At 42.5% G+C, this 14737-nt stretch overlaps 1 protein-coding gene across 1 annotated transcript in view; it reads left to right on the top strand.

Moving 5' to 3' along the window:
- Positions 1-7646: 7646 nt before the first annotated feature.
- The window catches only part of PDIA2 (protein disulfide isomerase family A member 2), an 11636-nt gene continuing 4545 nt past the window's right edge, over positions 7647-14737 (top strand). The window contains exons 1-7 of the mRNA XM_075319469.1: positions 7647-7895; positions 9057-9263; positions 12127-12260; positions 12507-12644; positions 12835-12948; positions 13078-13203; positions 14507-14701. Coding sequence (XP_075175584.1) covers positions 7697-7895; positions 9057-9263; positions 12127-12260; positions 12507-12644; positions 12835-12948; positions 13078-13203; positions 14507-14701 — 1113 coding nt within the window. The 5' untranslated portion in view covers positions 7647-7696. The remainder of the gene's footprint in view (positions 7896-9056; positions 9264-12126; positions 12261-12506; positions 12645-12834; positions 12949-13077; positions 13204-14506; positions 14702-14737) is intronic.

The raw sequence follows: 14737 nt of genomic DNA, 5'->3' as shown, positions 1-14737 counted from the left end.
AGTGAGCTCCCTCTAGTGGTGGCTGTATAAATCTGTATGTAGTGAGCTCCCTCTAGTGGTGACTGTATAAATCTGTATGTAGTGACCTCCCTCTAGGGGTGACTGTATAAATCTGTATGTAGTGAGCTCCCTCTAGTGGTGACTGTATAAATCTGTATGTAGTGAGCTCCCTCTAGTGGTGGCTATACAAATCTGTATGCCGTGAGCTCCCTCTAGTGCTGGCTGTATAAATCTGTATGTAGTGAGCACCCTCTAGTGGTGGCTGTATAAATCTGTATATTGTGAGCTCCCTCTAGTGGTAGCTGTATAAATCCGTATGTAGTTAGCTCCCCCTAGTGGTGGCTGTATAAATCTGTATGTAGTGTTCTCCCTCTAGTGGTGGCTGTATAAATCTGTATGTAGTGAGCTCCCTCTAGTGGTGGCTGTATAAATCTGTATGTAGTGAGCTCCCTCTAGTGGTGGCTGTATAAATCTGTATGTAGTGAGCTCCCCCTAGTGGTGGCTGTATAAATCTGTATGTAGTGAGCTCCCCCTAGTGGTGGCTGTATAAATCCGTATGTAGTGAGCTCCCCCTAGTGGTGGCTGTATAAATCCGTATGTAGTGAGCTCCCTCTAGTGGTGGCTGTATAAATCCGTATGTAGTGAGCTCCCTCTAGTGGTGGCTGTATAAATCTGTATGTAGTGAGCTCCCTCTAGTGGTGGCTGTATAAATCTGTATGTAGTGAGCTCCCTCTAGTGGTGGCTATACAAATCTGTATGCCGTGAGCTCCCTCTAGTGCTGGCTGTATAAATCTGTATGTAGTGAGCACCCTCTAGTGGTGGCTGTATAAATCTGTATGTAGTGAGCTCCCTCTAGTGGTGGCTGTATAAATCTGTATGTAGTGAGCTCCCTCTAGTGGTGGCTATACAAATCTGTATGCCGTGAGCTCCCTCTAGTGCTGGCTGTATAAATCTGTATGTAGTGAGCACCCTCTAGTGGTGGCTGTATAAATCTGTATATTGTGAGCTCCCTCTAGTGGTAGCTGTATAAATCCGTATGTAGTTAGCTCCCCCTAGTGGTGGCTGTATAAATCTGTATGTAGTGTTCTCCCTCTAGTGGTGGCTGTATAAATCTGTATGTAGTGAGCTCCCTCTAGTGGTGGCTGTATAAATCTGTATGTAGTGAGCTCCCTCTAGTGGTGGCTGTATAAATCTGTATGTAGTGAGCTCCCCCTAGTGGTGGCTGTATAAATCTGTATGTAGTGAGCTCCCCCTAGTGGTGGCTGTATAAATCCGTATGTAGTGAGCTCCCTCTAGTGGTGGCTGTATAAATCCGTATGTAGTGAGCTCCCTCTAGTGGTGGCTGTATAAATCTGTATGTAGTGAGCTCCCTCTAGTGGTGGCTGTATAAATCTGTATGTAGTGAGCTCCCTCTAGTGGTGGCTATACAAATCTGTATGCCGTGAGCTCCCTCTAGTGCTGGCTGTATAAATCTGTATGTAGTGAGCACCCTCTAGTGGTGGCTGTATAAATCTGTATATTGTGAGCTCCCTCTAGTGGTGGCTGTATAAATCCGTATGTAGTGAGCTCCCTCTAGTGGTGGCTGTGTAAATCTCTATGTAGTGAGCTCCCTCTAGTGGTGGCTGTATAAATCTGTATGTAGTGAGCTCCCCCTAGTGGTGGCTGTATAAATCCGTATGTAGTGAGCTCCCTCTAGTGGTGGCTGTATAAATCCGTATGTAGTGAGCTCCCTCTAGTGGTGGCTGTATAAATCTGTATGTAGTGAGCTCCCCCTAGTGGTGGCTGTATAAATCTGTATGTAGTGAGCTCCCTCTAGTGGTGACTGTATAAATCTGTATGTAGTGAGCTCCCCCTAGTGGTGGCTGTATAAATCTGTATGTAGTGAGCTCCCTCTAGTGGTGACTGTATAAATCTGTATGTAGTGAGCACCCTCTAGTGGTGACTGTATAATTCTGTATGTAGTGAGCCCCCTCTAGTGGTGACTGTATAAATCTGTATGTAGTGAGCTCCCTCTAGTGGTGGCTGTATAAATCTGTATGTAGTGAGCACCCTCTAGTGGTGGCTGTATAAATCTGTATGTAGTGAGCACCCTCTAGTGGTGGCTGTATAAATCTGTATGTAGTGTTCTCCCTCTAGTGGTGGCTGTATAAATCTGTATGTAGTGAGCTCCCTCTAGTGGTGGCTGTATAAATCTGTATGTAGTGAGCTCCCCCTAGTGGTGGCTGTATAAATCTGTATGTAGTGAGCTCCCTCTAGTGGTGATTGTATAAATCTGTATGTAGTGAGCACCCTCTAGTGGTGACTGTATAAATCTGTATGTAGTGAGCTCCCTCTAGTGGTGGCTGTATAAATCTGTATGTAGTGAGCACCCTCTAGTGGTGGCTGTATAAATCTGTATGTAGTGTTCTCCCTCTAGTGGTGGCTGTATAAATCTGTATGTAGTGAGCACCCTCTAGTGGTGGCTGTATAAATCTGTATGTAGTGTTCTCCCTCTAGTGGTGGCTGTATAAATCTGTATGTAGTGAGCTCCCTCTAGTGGTGGCTGTATAAATCTGTATGTAGTGAGCTCCCCCTAGTGGTGGCTGTATAAATCTGTATGTAGTGAGCTCCCTCTAGTGGTGATTGTATAAATCTGTATGTAGTGAGCACCCTCTAGTGGTGACTGTATAAATCTGTATGTAGTGAGCTCCCTCTAGTGGTGGCTGTATAAATCTGTATGTAGTGAGCACCCTCTAGTGGTGGCTGTATAAATCTCTATGTAGTGAGCTCCCTCTAGTGGTGGCTGTATAAATCTGTATGTAGTGAGCTCCCTCTAGTGGTGGCTGTATAAATCTGTATGTAGTGTGCTCCCTCTAGTGGTGGCTGTATAAATCTGTATGTAGTGAGCTCCCTCTAGTGGTGGCTGTATAAATCTGTATGTAGTGAGCTCCCTTTAGTGGTGGCTGTATAAATCTGTATGTAGTGAGCTCCCTCTAGTGGTGGCTGTATAAATCTGTATGTAGTGAGCTCCCTCTAGTGGTGGCTGTATAAATCTGTATGCAGTGAGCTCCCTCTAGTGGTGGCTGTATAAATCTGTATGCAGTGAGCTCCCTCTAGTGGTGGCTGTATAAATCTGTATGTAGTGAGCTCCCTCTAGTGGTCGCTGTATAAATCTGTATATAGTGATCTCCCTCTAGTGGTGACTGTATAAATCTGTATGCAGTGAGCTCCCTCTAGTGGTGGCTACAGATATATAATGATAAATAGCATAACATTTTGGACTCATCTAAATGTGGTATTGCAGCTTGTCCCTATTCCCTTCAATAGTGCAACAATGATGTGAGCTGTTGTAGTTGTAACCAGAAGGAAGGGGTCACCATGACACATTTCCACTATATTAAACCCTGATTGGTCAGATTAGTCACTGCTCACCTTGATATCTTCGTTACAGGCAGATATTATAAACTTTGTTGTTGTCATTACCTTCAAACCCTCATATAATTCCTCTTGATCTAACCAATGCCCTCCTTTAGAAATGTGGCTTATTTTCCAAATTTCAAAATAACTAAAATCGTCATGTACAATGAATTTAATGAAAATAGTAAAATTACACATTTAGCAAAAAGTAGGAAAAATTCAAATAAAAAATGCTAAAAAAATGTAAAAATTTACGGGTGACCTGCAATCAATAAAATGAACACCAGAGGGTGCTGTAATGTGAGAATTTACTTCTAAAAAGGCTGCAAATGCAATTCATTATACTTGGTGCATCGCTATTCCCCTGGCTATAGTGACTGAACAGAAGAAATATGAAAAACAAAACAATAAAAATAACTATAATTTTTGTGCAAAACCGACATGACAAAATTTGCAACGTTTTCATGCAATAAAAAAGTGGCGCAAAACTCTAAAAAAAAATTCTGATACCGCATTATTTTAAGGATAAATATATATATATACTAGAAGGTGGCCCGATTCTACGCATCGGGTATTCTAGAATTTACGTATTGTGTAGTTCATGTATGATTTTTGTTATATATATATATATATATATATATATATATAGAGAGAGATGTTGTTGTCTGTAGTTACCAAGTGTTTGTGTAGGCGCTGTACATGTTCTGGGTGTTGTCTGGGTGTGACGGGGGTGAGAGCGGTGTTGTATGTGTGTTGCGTGTGTTGTGTTGTTTGTGGAGCGCTGTGTGTCTGTAGCGTTGTGTGTGTGTTGCGCGGTTTGTGTGTGTGTGGTGTGTTTTGGGGGGAGGTATGTTTTGTGCAATGTGTGTGTTGTGCGGTATGTGCGTATATTTGTGTGTGCCGCGGTGTTTGTGTGTTGGGTGTTGTGTGTGTGCAGCGTTGTCTGTGTGTGTGGGTGTCTGTGTAGGGCAGTTGTTTGTGGTTCCCAGTGTGTGTGTGTGTGTGTGGTGTGTTGTGCAGTGCGCGCGCGTGTGTGTGTGTGTGTGTGTGTGTGTGTGTGTGTGTGCATCAGCCTCTCTTCTCTCAGCCTACCTCTCCCAGCCTCCCTCCTCCCAGCCTCCCCCAGCATCAGCCTCCCTCTCCCAGCCTCCCCAGCATCAGCCTCCGCCAGCATCAGCCTCTCTCCTTCCAGCCTCCTCCAGCATCAGCCTCCCTCTCCCAGCCTTCCCCAGGATCAGCCTCTCTCCTCCCAGCCTCCGTCCTCCCAGCCTTCCCCAGCATCAGCTTTCCCCTCCCAGCCTCCCTCAGCATCAGCCTTCCCCAGCATCAGCCTCTCTCCTCCCAGCCTCAGCCTCTCTCCTTCCAGCCTCCCCCAGCATCAGCTTCTCTCCTTCCAGCTTCCCTCAGCATCAGCCTCCCCTTCCCAGCCTTCCCCAGGATCAGCCTCTCTCCTCCCAGCCTCCTTCCTCCCAGCCTCCCCCTCCCAGCCTCCCTCAGCATCAGCCTTCCGCTCCCAGTTTCCCCCAGCATCAGCCTCCCCATGCATCAGCCTCCACCAGCATCAGCCTCTCTCCTTCCAGCCTCCCCCAGCATCAGCCTCCCCTTCCCAGCCTTCCCCAGGATCAGCCTCTCTCCTCCCAGCCTCCTTCCTCCCAGCCTCCCTCAGCATCAGCCTTCCGCTCCCAGTCTCCCCCAGCATCAGCCTCCCCAAGCATCAGCCTCCACCAGCATCAGCCTCTCTCCTTCCAGCCTCCCCCAGCATCAGCCTCTCTCCTTCCAGCCTCCCTCAGCATCAGCCTCCCGTTCCCAGCCTTCCCCAGGATCAGCCTCTCTCCTCCCAGCCTCCTTCCTCCCAGCCTCCCTCAGCATCAGCCTTCCCCTCCCAGTCTCCCCCAGCATCAGCCTCCCCAAGCATTAGCCTCTCTCCTTCCAGCCTCCCCCAGCATCAGCCTCCCCAAGTATCAGCCTCCACCAGCATCAGCCTCCCTCGTCCCAGCCTCCCCCTCCCAGCCTCCCCCAGCATCAGCCTCTCTCCTCCCAGCCTTCCCCATGATCAGCCTCTCTGCTCCCAGCCTCCTCCAGCACGCCGTGCTCCTCTGCCGACACTCACACACCCGATCGCATCCACTCACACACACCCGATCGCATCCACTCACACACACCCGATCGCATCCACTCACACACACCCGATCGCATCCACTCACACACACAGACACTGACGATATCGCACATACGCGCTTATACTCACAACATCCGGGGATATCACATGCTTCTGGCCATGTGATCCTCCCGCAGGTCCTGGAAGCTCACAACAGCACAGTCCCGCCGCCGAGAAGCAAGCGATATCCCAGGATGTTGTGAGTATGTGGATGCGATGTGATGTGTGAGGTGTGTGTGATCTGATTTGTGTGTGTGTGTGTGTATGTGTGTGTGTGCTGTTATGTGTGTGCTGTTATGTGTGTGCTGTTATGTGTCTGTATTTTCCGCAGCTGCAGGACCTTGATGTGTGGATGCGATGTGATGTGTGTGTGAGGTGTGTGTGAGAGTGAGTGTGAGCCGGTGTACACTGGTAACTATGATACACATCGGGTAACTAAGGGACCTTAGTTACCCGATGTGTATAATGGTTACCAGCGTTCACGGCCTCCGTCAAGATGCCAGCATCGCAAGGTTATGTGTGGCGCTGCTGGGATCGTGACGGAGCCGGTGTAGAAGCAAGCGATATCCCAGCATGTTGTGAGTGTGTGGATGTGATGTGTGAGAGTGAGTGTGAGAGTGAGTGTGATCTGATGTGTGTGTGTACTCACCTGGGAGTCGCGGCTCCGTGTCAGTTGGGGCAGAGCGAGCGTGCATTGCGTGAGGGGGGCGGGGCCTGCAGAGAGCCGGGGCGAGAGGCCAATCCGTGTGGGGGGGCGGGGCCATGGCGAGCCCAGCGGCCAATCAGCTTTGTGTCACCGTAAGGACACAATTTCGGAGCATGACAGACAGACAGACAGACAGACAGACAGACAGACAGACAGAATAAGGCAATTATATATATAGATATATATATATATACATATATATATATACCGTATATATATAAAGGTTTTTCCAAGCAGAAAACTCATCTCTGCTACAGCTACAATTTTTTAAAAATAAAATAAATAACAAAAATGATAATTTCAACAAAAGTTGGTCTCCTGGTCAACAACAACATAGCATCAATGGGTCTGCAAGACTGGTCGTGTCACACAATAGCTAAAAGTTGTTCAAAACTTAAAACCTTTAGTAATAAATTAAAAAGAAAATGTAAAAAAATAAAATAAAAAATTACAAAATATTCTCCTTTTTTTTATCTCATCAAAAGGATTTTTCATTGTTAATAACAACGCAGCTTCAATAGGATGACAATGGCGATCGTGTGAGAATAGTCACAAAAGAAGCTCCAAACTTTAGACAAAGTAATAAAATATTAAAAATAAATTACATAAATAACAATGAATAAAACTAAAATAAATACATCATTAAATGAATAATAATTACATATAATTAAAACTAATATAATGCAATAATATTACATAAATAACTACATAAATTAATTACATAAACAACAAAAACAAATTAAATATTACATAAATAATTAAATTAAAATAATACCTAATTTGATGAATAATTAAATAATTACATAAATAACTAAAAACTAAAATAAATGATTAAATTAAATAAATATTTAAAGGAAAAAAAGGCTAAAAAAAAATTGCACAATGTTTTTGAAATCTTTTTGCTTGTCATCAAAGATGGTCAACAAAAACATGGACCTCAGTATAGAAAAAAGGTAATAAAAAAAGTAGAAAAAAAGTTTTGTAAAAATGTTAATTTTTTTTTTGCTTTTTTTTTTTTTGCCATTTTAGCAGGTTGGCATGAATGGGACTGCAAGTGCGATGCTTGGACGTTTCTTACATGTCCCCAAATTTAAAACCTGCAGTAATTTGTTAACAATATATCAATTAAAAAGCAAAAAAAAATTATTTTTTTTTATTTAATTTTTTTTTTTATTATTATAATTTAAAAATATTTCTGGCAGCTTTGTCTCTGGACATTAGTCCCCGTCGCCCTTCAAGGTTTGATAGGACGGGGTAAATATTTGAACAGTGTCCGCCGTGTGTTGTTGCATAAACCAGTAGCAATGCTCCACGCCTGCCTGCCGCGTCCTCGTCACCACCACCGAGGCTTTATCTGCTCCCACCTCACTTATAGTCCTTCTCTCAGTCTACGGGTAGAGGACAGACTGATCCCACCCCCCCCCAGTCCACACACCATGAGGTGGTCCCATCTGCTCTTCGGCCTCCTTTTGGGCCTCTACGTCAAAGCGGAAGACGCCGCCAACGCCACCTCCGCCGAGTCCTCCAGCGCGGAGAAGACGGAAGAGCTCCTGGAAGAGGAGAACGTGCTGGTCCTCCACCAGAAGAACTTCGACACTGCCCTCAAGACATACAAGTACCTGCTGGTGGAATTCTGTAAGTATTGGCAGGACCCCTTTAAATTTTCAGATTGGCCCCAAAAATTCCTGCTAGGGGGTTCAGGAGTCTGCCATATTGATTGTCACCCAACTTTCCCAAAGTCTACATTGTTATTCTGCTTACCTGGAGTCCTTAAAGGGATAGACTCTGATGACACCATCCCTTTAAGGGTTACTCTGCTTAGGTAAATCATTTAATTATAGAGGGTGCAAAGTGGCGGTCTTGACCCTAAAACCCTAAAAAAATGGCACATGGTGGGCGGGGGAGGAGCATGTTACAAATTTTGCATTGGGGTCTGGCAATGTCAGGTGGTCCCAAAGATTCTCCTTCATGGCACAGTATGGCGGTGTAATACCATATGTTACACAGAGCCATATAACACCGCCCACAGGGAACAAGCAATCGCACAGGAACTGGTGTAAAAATAAATGTGAAAAACATGAAAAATCATCAGAAAATTACATGGAAACTTCCCGTTATAGAAATGGTCTAAATTAAAGGGGTGATAAAATAAAAAAGCATCTTTATGAGACAACCCCTGACTATGCATCTTATATCATAGCGGTGAGGCCCCCATATTTATGGGCCCCCCCCCCATATGTGGGGACAATCCCATCTCTGATGGACCCGGACTCATTTGTAGGGTCAGAATCAGACACAATCCCTTTAATTTTAGAGCTTGACCAAGTTACACACAGCTGAGGGCTTCGTTACAATGTATCAGTGCAGAAAAATCTGACTTTAGGACTGGGATGTGCGTGGTTTTTGGCTTGTTTCTATTCATTGACAGCAAACAAAGTTGCAGAAAAAAAAAACCTGCCCCAATATGTATAGAATGATCTCTCGAGTGGATTTCCCCTGGGAAGGTGCCAGGTGTTCCTCCGCACCCGGCCTTCAGCGCCAGCTGCTCCTTTCCCAAAGGCCCCGTTATCTCCACAGTGAACTTTCCTAAAAATCAAAAGTACCCCCACAGCGCCACCACTGGGGAAAAGAGGTACTGCACCCTCACATTGAAGTCAATGGGCCCCCAGTGTAATGTATGGACGGGCCGGCTCCTATAGGGAGAGAGACGCTCAGTGACCTCGGATGGAAGACGCTGTCACCATCGTGTCACATACAACAAGGATATTCAATGGTCGGAATTGATACTTTCCACAGATGCCCCATGGTGCGGCCACTGCCAGGAGCTGGCCCCGAAATATAGCCAGGCGGCAGCAACCCTGAAGGAGAAGACATCCGAGGCGCGGCTCGCCAAGGTGGACGCCACCGAGGAGAAGGAGCTCAGCGACGAGATCGGGGTCAGCGGATATCCGACATTAAAGCTCTTCCAAAATGGAAACCGAACCGGTCACATCGACTATGGAGGTAAAGATGGATGGAGAGATAGAGAGAGGGATAGATAGATAGAGGGATAGATAGAGGGATAGATAGATAGAGGGATAGATAGATAGATAGAGGGATAGATAGATAGATAGATAGATAGATAGATAGATAGAGGGATAGATAGATAGAGGGATAGATAGATAGAGGGATAGATAGAGGGATAGATAGATAGAGGGATAGATAGATAGAGGGATAGATAGATAGATAGATAGAGGGATAGATAGATAGAGGGATAGATAGATAGAGGGATAGATAGAGGGATAGATAGATAGAGGGATAGATAGATAGAGGGATAGATAGAGGGATAGAGGGATAGATAGAGGGATAGATAGATAGATATATAGATAGAGGGATAGATAGATAGAGGGATAGATAAATAGAGGGATAGATAGAGGGATAGATAGATAGATAGATAGATAGAGGGATAGATAGATAGAGGGATAGATAGATAGATAGAGGGATAGATAAATAGAGGGATAGATAGATAGAGGGATAGATAGATAGATAGATAGATAGATAGATAGAGGGATAGATAGATAGAGGGATAGATAGATAGAGGGATAGATAGATAGAGGGATAGATAGATAGATAGATGGATAGATAGATAGAGGGATAGATAAATAGAGGGATAGATAGATAGAGGGATAGATAAATAGAGGGATAGAGGAATAGATAGATAGAGGGATAGATAAATACAGGGATAGATAGATAGATAGATAGACAGAGGGATAGATAGAGGGATAGATAAATACAGGGATAGATAGATAGATAGATAAAGGGATAGATAGATAGAGGGATAGATAGAGGGATAGAGGGATAGATAGATAGATAGATAGACAGAGGGATAGATAGAGGGATAGATAGAGGGATAGATAGATAGATAGAGGGATAGATAGATAGATAGATAGATAGATAGACAGAGGGATAGATAGACAAGGGATAGATAGAGGGATAGATAGAGGGATAGATAGATAGATAGATAGACAGAGGGATAGATAGAGGGATAGATAGATAGATAGAGGGATAGATAGATAGATAGATAGACAGAGGGATAGATAGAGGGATAGATAGACAGAGGGATAGATAGACAAGGGATAGATAGAGGGATAGATAGATAGATAGATAGATAGAGGGATAGATAGATAGATAGATAGATAGAGGGATAGATAGATAGATAGAGGGATAGATAGATAGATAGATAGATAGAGGGATAGAGAGATAGATAGATAGAGGGATAGATAGATAGAGGGATAGAGAGATAGATAGAGGGATAGAGAGATAGAGGGATAGAGAGATAGATAGATAGATAGATAGAGGGATAGATAGATAGATAGATAGATAGAGGGATAGCTAGATAGAGGGATAGAGAGATAGATAGATAGAGGGATAGATAGATAGATAGAGGGATAGAGAGATAGATAGAGGGATAGAGAGATAGATAGATAGATAGAGGGATAGATAGAGGGTTAGATAGATAGATAGAGGGATAGATAGATAGATAGATAGATAGATAGAGGGATGGATAGATAGATAGATAGAGGGATGGATAGATAGATAGAGGGATAGATAGATAGATAGATAGAGGGATGGATAGATAGATAGAGGGATAGATAGATAGATAGAGGGATAGATAGATAGATAGATAGATAGAGGGATAGATAGAGGGATAGATAGATAGATAGATAGATAGATAGATAGAGGGATAGATAGATAGATAGAGGGATAGATAGAGGGATAGATAGATAGATAGATAGATGGATAGATAGATAGATAGAGGGATAGATAGATAGAGGGATAGATAGAGGGATAGATAGATAGATAGATGGATAGATAGATAGATAGAGGGATAGATAGATAGAGGGATAGATAGAGGGATGGATAGATAGATAGAGGGATAGAGAGATAGATAGAGGGATAGATAGATAGATAGATAGAGGGATAGATAGAGGGATAGATAGATAGATAGATAGATAGAAGGATAGATAGATAGATAGAGGGATAGATAGATAGATAGAGGGATAGATAGAGGGATAGATAGATAGATAGATGGATAGATAGATAGATAGAGGGATAGATAGATAGAGGGATAGATAGAGGGATAGATAGATAGATAGATAGATAGAGGGATAGATAGATAGATAGATAGAGGGATGGATAGATAGATAGAGGGATAGATAGATAGATAGATAGATAGATAGAGGGATAGATAGAGGGATAGATAGATAGATAGATAGATAGATAGATAGATAGATAGAAGGATAGATAGATAGATAGAGGGATAGATAGATAGAGGGATAGATAGATAGAGGGATAGATAGAGGGATAGATAGATAGAGGGATAGATAGAGGGATAGATAGATAGATAGATGGATAGATAGAGGGATAGATAGATAGATAGAGGGATAGATAAATAGATATAGAGGGATAGATAAAGGGATAGATAAAGGGATAGATAAAGGGATAGACAGAGGGATAGATATAGATATAGAGGAATAGACAAAGGGATAGATAGAAATTAAAATAAGAATAAGACACAAATAAAAAAATATATGTGTAACAACAAAAACCAGACAGAGGAAAGGAAAGAAGAGAGGAAAGAAGGAAAGAGCAGAGGAAAGAAAAAAAGGAAAGAGGAAAGGAACAGAAAAAGGAACAATAAGAGGAAAGGAAAAAGGAAGGGAGAGAGGAAAGGAAAAAAAGAGTAAAGGAAAGAGGACAGGAAATAGGAAAGAGAAAAGGAAAGTGAAAAGGACAGAAAAGGAAAGAAGAGAAAAGGAAAGGAGAAAAAAAAATTAAAGAAAAGGTGAATCTCTTAATAGACGAAAAACAACCTCTTCCCTTGTAGGCAGGAGAGACACTGAGGGCCTCGTCAGATGGATGCTGAGGAGGATGGAACCTGCGGCCGCAGTGGTGGAGACCGTATCAGCCGCTGAGGAGCTTATCAAAGCTCACGAGAATACAGTGATTGGATTCTTCAAGGTAAACCTTACTATCACATGCCCCCGACAGTAGCCCTCACCCCCAGGCCATAGTACCTGAGGGGCCCAGAGGCCTCTGCCACATGGCAGGTCAAGTCCAGGAGCTCCAGGTTCCACTTCTGGTCCTGCAAACCACTGAAGGCCCAAGATCCTTGGAATCTGAGGTCTGGTCCTCCAGGGCTGAGACCATAGATTTGTAAAGCACTTGTCAAGTTTTTCATAACTTTTTTTTTTTTTATTTCTCCAGGATCCTGAAGATGCCGACCTAAAGTTATTCAACGAGGTGGCGTCAAACACTGTAGACTTCACCTTCGGCGTTGCCCACAAACAAGAAATATTTGATAAGTTCGGAGTTACTGGAGACAGCGTCGTCTTCTTCAAGAGTGTATGAGCTTTTCTTAGGGTGGAGTATGTGCCATCATCCAGGTGTGATCACACTTGGGTGGTATGGCTTAGGGATATCTAAGTTTTGGGGGTCTCCAAAGTAATGATGGGACCACTGATCGTAGCTGAATCACTTGAGTCCTCCACCCAAAGCTTCACACAGACCGGTGATCACTGTTTCTATTTTTTAGCCTGACGGGAAATACGAATATCAGGGAGACGAGGAGCTGGGCTTCGACAAAGACGAGCTGGTAAAGTTCCTTATGGTCAACACTATGGACCTAGTGGTTGAATACAATGATCAGGTATGTACTAAACACTTACCTGCAATACTTCACGTCACCTGCGGGGGAGCTGCAGGGAAGTAGAGCAGGTTGATTTATAGGTTAAAATTAATATTTATGTTTTTTTTATTTTTTCTTTTTACTGAACAGACATCAGAAAAAATCTTTGCTGCCAAAATTCCCAATCACTTACTGCTCTTTATAAATAAGACCGTTGACGATCAACTTCAACTTTTGGAGAATTTCCGCCAGGCAGCACCTGATTTTAAAGGGAAGGTAAGTTTTATAGATGGAAACAGTTTTGGTTTTTGTTGTTTTTTTTTTTTTTAATTTTTGTCAGTTTTTTTTTCTTTCATATCAATCAATAAAAAATAGAAATGTTGCTGTTTTCATACTAATTACTGGTGTGATTATAGTCTTAATTCATGACTTTCCAGCAGTCTCATTATCATCATAGCCATCTTAGTCTCCATACTCCTGTAAATTTTAGGGCTTTTACCCCCTTTTTACTGGGGTAATTCTAAACTCATAATTCATGTTCTTAAATAAACAAAAAGAACAAAAACAATACTTTTCAGAAGTCTCATTATCATCACAGCCACCCAGTAGTCATACCCCTGTAAATTTTAAGACTTTTTGCTGGGGCGATTCTAGATTCATAATTTATGTCCTTAAAAATATACTTTTCAGCAGTCTCATTATCATCAGAGCCACCCCAGTAGCCATACACCTGTAAATTTTAGGACTTTTTACTGGGGCGATTCTAGACTCATAATTCATGTCCTTAAAAATATACTTTTCAGCAGTCTCATTATCATCACAGCCACCCCAGTAGCCATACGTCTGTCAATTTTAGTACTTTTTACCCCTTTTTAATGGGGTAATTCTAAACTCATAATTCATGTTCTTAAATAAACAAAAAGAACAAAAAAAAAAATACTTTTCAGAAGTCTCATTATCATCACAGCCACCCCCAAAGCCATACTCCTGTCAATTTTAGTACTTTTTACCCCTTTTTAATGGGGTAATTCTAAACTCATAATTCATGTTCTTAAATAAACAAAAAGAACAAAAACAATACTTTTCAACAGTCTCATTATCGTCACAGCCACCCCAGTAGCCATACTCCTGTAAATTTTAGGCCTTTTTACCCCTTTTTACTGGGCCAATTCTAAACTCATAATTCATGTTCTTAAATAAACAAAAAGAACAAAAAAACAAAACAAAAAACTTTTCAGCAGTCTCATTATCATCACAGCCACCCCAGTAGTCATAGTTCTGTAAATTTTAGAACTTTTTACCCCTTTTTACTGGGGTGATTCTAGATTTATTAATGTTCTTTAAAAAATACTTTTCAGCAGTCTCATTATCATCACAGCAACACCAGTAGCCATACTTCTGTAAATTTTGGTACTTTTTACTGGGGCGATTCTAGACTCATAGTTCATGTTCTTAAAAAAATACTTTTCAGCAGTTTTATTATTAACACAGCCACCTCAGAAGCCATAGTCTTGTAAATTTTAGGACTTTTTAACCCCTTTTTTGGTGTTTTCACAAATGTTTTTACCATCTCCTTTAGATTTTATTTGTGGTGATTGATTCTGCCGGGCCGCACGCCGGGGTCCTGGAGTATTTTGGACTCACCAATGAAGATATTCCCACCATCCGTCTAATCAACATCGATCAGGTGAAGAAATTTGCCTTCAAAGCCGACAAAATAACGGCCGAGACGGTCAAAGAATTTTGCCAGGGCGTACTCGACGGTCAAATAAAGGTACGGAAATCGCTACAAAAAAAAAAAAAAAAACAG

Source organism: Anomaloglossus baeobatrachus, chromosome 7 (assembly GCF_048569485.1).
Source record: "Anomaloglossus baeobatrachus isolate aAnoBae1 chromosome 7, aAnoBae1.hap1, whole genome shotgun sequence".
In the NCBI taxonomy this organism is placed as follows: domain Eukaryota; kingdom Metazoa; phylum Chordata; class Amphibia; order Anura; family Aromobatidae; genus Anomaloglossus; species Anomaloglossus baeobatrachus.
This window is presented reverse-complemented; position numbering and strand designations above follow the sequence as displayed.